This window comes from Eschrichtius robustus, chromosome 19 (assembly GCF_028021215.1).
Source record: "Eschrichtius robustus isolate mEscRob2 chromosome 19, mEscRob2.pri, whole genome shotgun sequence".
Lineage (NCBI taxonomy): Eukaryota > Metazoa > Chordata > Mammalia > Artiodactyla > Eschrichtiidae > Eschrichtius > Eschrichtius robustus.
In genome coordinates, this window is record NC_090842.1 from 20,081,019 (window position 1) to 20,088,424 (window position 7,406).

Here is a 7,406-nt window from a genome sequence, read left to right on the forward strand (position 1 = left end):
AGCACAAGGTCTTAACCACTGGACCGCCAGGGAAGTCCCAAGACTTTTGTTCTTTGACAGGAGGCTCAACCCATGACTCCCTCTTCCCTCTGGATCTCGTCCAGGAAGCTAGAGCCAACATGGGATTGCCTAGGCCTCCAAGACCCCCCAGGCCATGTGAAGAACACAAATAGATAGATCACCCCTCAGTCCAGGCCTTGCCTAACTTTGAGGACCTCAAGTACCAGAGGGGCGTGCACGAACCCTCTAACAGTTACCTAGCCAGGCCCTCCTCATTCCAAGGCCCTCTCAGATGTTGCCAAGGAAACTGATGCAGCAGTCAGAGAGACCTGACCCAGGTCTCCATGACAACCTACAGCAGCCCACTAGGATCCATCCATCCGTGATGTCACCTGAGCCCTGAATGGGTGCCCCCCACCCCCACCACACTCATCACAACCATACGTCACTCTAATAGCGGGTCCCTGTCACAAAGTACCTCACAGCGTGCCTGTTCCCAGTCTCCACACACCCCAAACATGAGCAAGGCAATTTACAGCTGGCCACCCTGAGGCTGGGAGGGAGGCAAGATCCAGGAGCCTGGAGGCAGATTCAGGAGTAGAACCCAAGCCTCCCCATTACATCTCCTCCCCTCTGTGCCCCAGCGCCCTCCCTGGGTTGAGGAGGGGCTGATCTCCGGGCAGTGGTAGCACCAAGTGGTGGCTAACCCACCCCCACCCCGCTGACCCCATCCCTACTCTACAACTATGCCCCTTCTGAATGGGAGTCTGAACCTCCAGGCCCTGTGTGTGCTCTGAACTGCAGGCGCAGTCTGAGACTAAAGGGAAGGAAGGAGACATTGCAGACTCTTAGAGTGGCTGGAGCTGGACCTGACCCTGGTCTAGTCCCACCCCTATCCGCTCCTGCTGGCATCTGACACCTGTCTGCCAGGATTTCCCCAACTTTGGGCAACCTCCAGGCCAGGAGCAGAATGACCAGGGCCAGGTATTTTTAGCAGAGTTATTGGCAGCTGCCTGGAGGGTGCTGAGGGGGAGGTGGTGCTGACTTCATCCTTTTCCTTCTCTGGGCCTGTATTCCCTCCCCAAGGTTCAAGCTGCCCCTCTACCTGCACCACACTGCCAGCGGGCCTCCCCTTCCTTGCCCCCTCCCCCAAACAGCTCTCCAAGGGCCCCCAGGGGCTCAGGTGTCACTAACCCTCATCCTGAAGGGCAGGCTCATCAGGTGGAATCTTCAACTGCCAAGGGCAGGGATGAGAGCAGGAAGGACCTGGTGTTGAGGTTAGAAGCCTGGATTTAGGCCCCCTAAATTCTAGCTCAGATACCAGCGGGTGGGGAATGGGTGTCATGGGCAGTGAAGGGTGAAGTCTGTCCGACCTGTAAGTGGTCTGCTTGCTGGGGCAACAGGCCAGGACTGGGAGAGAGGGAAAGGAGAAATCACTTTTAAAGGGCCAGACCTCAATTCTTCCCTAGTGGGGACTTGGCGCACTTGGCTGGGGCTTTCCCCATGGCCCCCACCCGTGGTGGCACCCTCCACCTCCATCGCCCTCCTCCACACCATTCACGTGCTCCCTTTCTTTCTGCCTTTTCCCCAGCCCTCGCCCCCCCCCGTCACACACACACACCCACACCCACACTCTCTCACACACACACACACACACACACACACACACACACACACACACACACACACACACACACACACACTCAGACCGGGCTGTTGTCTGCGGAGTCTGCCCCTGCCCCGCCCTGGCGGGTGAGGCGGGGGCTGGGTGGGTGTGAGGTCCTAGGAGGAGGGCGGGGGATCCCCCTCGGGAGAGGGGGACGGACACGTCAGCCCCCGGACAGCGCAGCCCGGGGCGAGCGCGGGGGTGGCGGCGGGGGCGGGCAGAGGCTTAAATAGGCGGCTCTGGAGCCCGGACCCAGTGCGGACCGAGAAGGCAGCGGCTGCGACAGCGTCGAGTGTCCGAGCCTGGGTCTGCGAGTGGATTGTATGCGAGCCCGGGACCTACCTAGTCCTGACCGTGTCCGTGTGTGAGTGGGTGAGTGTCCTGGCAGAGCGGGGTGGGGGTGGTCTCACCGTCTGGGATGAACGAGTCAGGAGGATGGGTCACAAATCAGGGCGCAAGGACCTTCTGCGGCATGTCCCGGGCCCCGAGCATCTTTCTTGACCTGTGGTCGGGCAGGCGCGTCCCGGGTCCAGCTTCCCACTCCATCTCCACCGCGGCTCACGCGGCCATCTGGATTCTCGTTCCCCAGACGGCGTCCGACGCGATGACTCTGAACGGTGGCGGCAGCGGAGCGGGCGGGAGCCGCGGTGGGGGCCGCGAGCGCGAGCGCCGTCGGGGCAGCACACCCTGGGGCCCGGCGCCCCCGCTGCACCGCCGAAGCATGCCTGTGGACGAGCGCGACCTGCAGGCGGCGCTGGCTCCGGGAGCTCTGACAACGGCCGAGTCCGGGACGGGGGCCCAGGGTCCGAGGCTGGACTGGCCCGAGGGCTCCTCCGACTCGCTCAGCTCAGGAGGCAGCGATTCAGACGAGAGCGTTTACAAGGTGCTGCTGCTGGGGGCGCCTGGCGTCGGCAAGAGTGCTCTGGCGCGCATCTTCGGTGGTATAGAGGACGGGCCTGAAGCAGAGGCCGCAGGTGAGGGGCTGGGAGGGACTGTGCAAGGGCGGGGCGAGCACAGGGTTAGGACTGGGATTTACAGGACTGGGGACCAGGATTAAAAGCAGCAGATAACAACGGGATTCTGAAGGCACTTTGAGAATCTGCTTCTACCTACCCCTTTCACAGATGGGGAAACTAAGGGAGAAGGTACCCCAGCCCTTAGTAGGAAAAGAAGTGCTTAGAGTAGAAGGCCCAGGGCATACGATTAATTACTCTGTAGTCTGGGGGCAGGATATCCCCCCCTGCCAGGACTGGCAAGAACCCAGCCAGAGGGAGTTTCTAGGAGAGGAGTCCTAGGTAACCAAGGTCCCCAGGGGATGTCTGTTCTAACTCAGGCCACTGTGGTCAGAACCACCCTGGGTCTCAGGCAACAGGAGGGCAGGGAGCACAGGAGTGGCTACCCAGGACATTGCTAGCTTGGCGAAGGGGTGCCTAGGTGGGGGCCAGGCACACCATGCCCTCCAACCCCCCATTTCTCAGCCCTGTCACTTCTGTTGCTACATAGCAGCCATCAGTGGAGGAGAAGGTTAGGAGGGCTCTGGGGAGGAGTTGAAGGGTGTGGCCAGAACAGGAAACCTGGTGTATTGGAGGAGGGGGGCTCTTGCCAGCCAGCAGGTAACCCGACTACTGGTCTCCTGCCTAGGGCACACGTATGATCGCTCCATCATGGTGGATGGAGAAGAGGCAGCGCTCATGGTCTATGACATTTGGGAGCAGGTAAGATGCAGGCTGAGACCAGGGCAGGGTGGGAGGGGTGAGCTGGGGGTAGGGACCTGCCGGGAGTGACGGCCTTGTAGCTGGGGCGTGAGGACTATTGGGTAAATATGTGTCTGTGTTCCCTAGGATGGGGGCCGCTGGCTACCTGGCCACTGCATGGCCATGGGAGATGCATACGTCATCGTGTATTCAGTGACAGACAAGGACAGCTTTGAGAAAGCGTCAGAGCTTCGGGTCCAGCTGCGGAGGGCGCGGCAGACAGACGACGTGCCCATCATCCTAGTGGGCAACAAGAGCGACCTGGTGCGCTCTCGTGAGGTCTCCTTGGATGGTGAGCAGGGAGTGGGTCAGAAAGGGAGGGAGATCCTGGCTGGGCTGTGGTCCACTCAGTCTTGACTCAGCTCGAGTCCCTGGGGATCATCAGTGGCTAAAAATGTTTAGGAAGAAAACTCAGGGAGAGGGGGGAGAGCTTCTGCCCTCCCACAGGACTCCCAAAGACCTGAGTGCTGGGGAAAGGACCAAATGAGCTAGGGGAGGTGAAGGCTGCTGGGCGCTGAGCTGCGCCACCTCAGAGCCCTCCTTTTCTGTCCTCTTTGTCCCTGGCCTGGCATATGAGGGGTGAGGAGAGTGCAGGGAATCAGGCCAGGAGTTCAGAGCCTGGATTCCAGGCCAGGGCCAGTCTCAGCGTAGTCTTGCCCTTGGGGAGCAGCCCCCTCTTGGGCTCAGCATCATCCTCTGTGGCCCCCAGACCTGAGCCCCGCAGAGGAACCAGCCGTGACTTGGCGATGTCCCCCCTATTCTACCCATCATTCATCATGATATAACATCAAGCCATAAAACACCAAGCTGTTCAACAAAGTTTTCATTTTGTTGACAACTACAGCACTTCCATTTAAATATCAAACTTCAAATTATTTCAATAAACGAGTCTCCTTTTGTGGGCCTTTGTGAGCTCCTTAAATGTGGACACGCTCTGCCAGTTGGGTGACCCAGTGATGCCTGGGCCCCTCTGTACAGGAGCTGGGGTCGTTGTGTTTCTGGGGAAGACCCAGGGATGTGGTAGCTGCCATGGGGTGGCCAGGGTTTTGAGTGGGCCACCCACCCTTTGTTTATTGACGTGTGCCTGTCCCCACCCACACCAGAGGGCCGGGCCTGTGCCGTCGTCTTCGACTGCAAGTTTATTGAGACGTCGGCTGCGCTGCACCACAATGTCCAGGCGCTGTTTGAGGGTGTCGTGCGCCAGATACGCCTGCGCAGGGACAGCAAAGAGGCCAACGCACGTCGGCAAGCGGGTTCTCGGCGGCGAGAGAGCCTTGGCAAGAAGGCGAAGCGCTTCCTGGGCCGCATCGTCGCTCGAAACAGCCGCAAGATGGCCTTGCGTGCCAAGTCCAAGTCCTGCCACGACCTCTCCGTGCTCTAGGCCCTGGGGCACTCACTGTATTGTGCAGACAGATGGGCAGATTGGTGGGCTGGCCCAGCCAACCGCCCAAGGTGCCCCAGGGCTGGCTCAGACTCTGGGTATCCCCCACCTCATGGTCATGGACAGAGAGACAGTGCTGCCCAGGGAGGTGGCTCCCAGTGGCCGTCAAGGGCTGGGCCCACAGAGGTGCCTGTGCAGGCCCATGTGCGTCCCAAGCAGCAGCCTGAGCCCAGCCTGTGGAGCAGGCCTATGAGTGGGGAGAGGACTCTGCCTTTCTCTACACGCGTGGTGTGCATGCCCTGGAGGGAGGCTGTTCAGTGCAGTGGCTATTTGTTTACATGCAGATTTTTGTAATAAAGACTATTTCCTGATAGGTCAGGGCTGTTGAATCTGTGTTTCCTTTGATTCGGGGGCTGCAGGAGCAGGAAGGGTTCCTGAAGTTGAGGAACCTACAAGGCTGGTTCCTGAAGATGCCCCACCCTAGTGTGTGGCCTTGACTATTCTAATGTTTGGGCCCAGATATAGCCAGCTGGGTCAGAGGGGCAGGTGTGGGTGGGGGCCTGGTTGGGGAGTCCAAGCAGCAGGAAGAGACATGAATCCCACCCAGCCTGTTATCCAGATTCTTCTGAGCTGGAGCCTGGCATTGCCTAGCTGATCAAAGGCTCAGTTACCCCACTGTATGTAAGGGAAATTGAGGCTGCCCAAGGGACCATGTCCTGCCCCAGGTGTCATGGCCAAACAAGAACCCTGGGTCTGGCTCCTGGGCGGGTGTCTCTGCCCTGCTCCCTCCTGAGGGGCTGGAAATCTGCTGAGGTGGAGTGGCTGTGGAAGACTTCTGAGACTCCCTGGCTGGAGAAGGAGGCAGCTGGTTTGTTAAGGCTGGGATGAGGAAGGCACATTCAGGCGGACTTGAGTCCGCATGTCTCCCCACCTCCCAGCTGAGGCTGGGCTACTGGGAAGGGGGTGGGAGGGGGAGGACAGGGAGGGTTCACTGTTCTCCCCACTGTGAGTGGCCAGGCCAGAGCACCCCATGCTTGGCATTGGTTAATGTGGGAGCAGGTCCCTGGAGCCCTCCTTGCCTGGAAGGAGAGGCCTTGCATTTGCGCATAAATGTGTGCACGTTCGCTAACAGCTGGAGGTGTGCATCTCCCCACCACCCACTCCTGGGAAGAGGAGCCTTCTGGGCATAGGTGCCTGCTAGGAGTTTGCCCGCATCATTTCAGGAGGGAGCATCCCCATTCAGCAATGGCAGACAGGGGACAGAAGCACTTGCCCGAGGCCACATGGGCAGAAGTGGCTGAGTGGGGACTGGTATACAAGTCTGCCTACCTTGGGAGACCAGAAGCAGCCTGGGGCAAGGCTGGGGACAGTTTCTGAGAAGGTTCCAGGCCAGGGTCCATACTTTTCTTTTTTTATTAAAAAAAATTTTTTTTAATATAGCAGTTTCTTATTAGTTATCTATTTTATACATATTAGTGTATATATGTCAATACCAATCTCCCAATTCATCCCAACACCTTCCCCACCCATGCTTTCCCCCTTGGTGTCTATACGTTTGTTCTCTACATCTGGGTCTCTATTTCTGCCTTGCAAACGGGTTCATCTGTACCATTTTTCTAGATTCCACATATATGCGTTAATATATGATAACTTGTTTTTCTCTTTCTGACTTACTTCACTCTGTATGACAGTCTCTAGGTCCATCCACATCTCTACAAATGACCCAGCTTCGTTCCTTTTTATGGCTGAGTAATATTCCATTGTATATATGTACCACATCTTCTTTATCCATTCGTCTGTCGATGGGCATTTACGTTGCTTCCATGACCTGGCTATTGTAAATAGTGCTGCAATGAACATTGGGGTACATGTGTCTTTTTGTTTTTTTTGATTAATTTATTTATTTTTGGCTGTGGTGGGTCTTCGTTTCTGTGTGAGGGCTTTCTCTAGTTGCGGCAAGCGGGGGCCACTCTTCATTGCGGTGTGCGGGCCTCTCACTATCGTGGCCTCTCTTGTTGCAGAGCACAGGCTCCAGATGTGCAGGCTCAGTAGCTGTGGCTCACGGGCCCAGTTGCTCCGCGGCATGTGGGATCTTCCCAGACCAGGGCTCGAACCCGTGTCCCCTGCAGTAACAAGCAGATTCTCAACCACTGCGCCACCAGGGAAGCCCTACATGTGTCTTTTTGAATTATGGTTTTCTCTGGGTATATGCCCAGTAGTGGGATTGCTGGGTCATATGGTAATTCTATTTTTAGTTTTTTAAGGAACCTCCATACTGTTCTCCATAGTGGCTGTATCAATTGACATTCCCACCAACAGTGCAAGAGGGTTCCCTTTTCTCCACACCCTCTCCAGCATTTGCTGTTTATAGGTTTTCTGATGGTGCCCATTCTAGCCGGTGTGAGGTGATACCTCATTGCAGTTTTGCATTTCTCTAATAATTAGTGATGTTGAGCAGCTTTTCATGTGCCTCTTGGCCATCTGTATGTCTTCTTTGGACAAATGTCTATTTAGGTCTTCTGCCCGTTTTTTTTTAATTTATTTATTTATTTTTGGCTGTGTTGGGTCTTCGTTTCTATGCAAGGGCCCTCTCCAGTTGCAGCAA

General features: G+C 56.9%; 1 protein-coding gene across 1 annotated transcript; it reads left to right on the top strand.

Annotated features, from left to right (window-relative positions):
* The first annotated feature begins 1,913 nt into the window (after positions 1 to 1,913).
* RRAD (RRAD, Ras related glycolysis inhibitor and calcium channel regulator) lies at positions 1,914 to 5,190 on the top strand. Its single transcript, XM_068527570.1, has 5 exons — positions 1,914 to 2,038; positions 2,256 to 2,640; positions 3,308 to 3,381; positions 3,508 to 3,712; positions 4,524 to 5,190. Exons 2-5 carry the CDS (start codon positions 2,271 to 2,273, stop codon positions 4,799 to 4,801), a joined length of 927 nt encoding a protein of 308 aa, XP_068383671.1. The 5' UTR covers positions 1,914 to 2,038; positions 2,256 to 2,270; the 3' UTR covers positions 4,802 to 5,190.
* Positions 5,191 to 7,406: the final 2,216 nt, after the last annotated feature.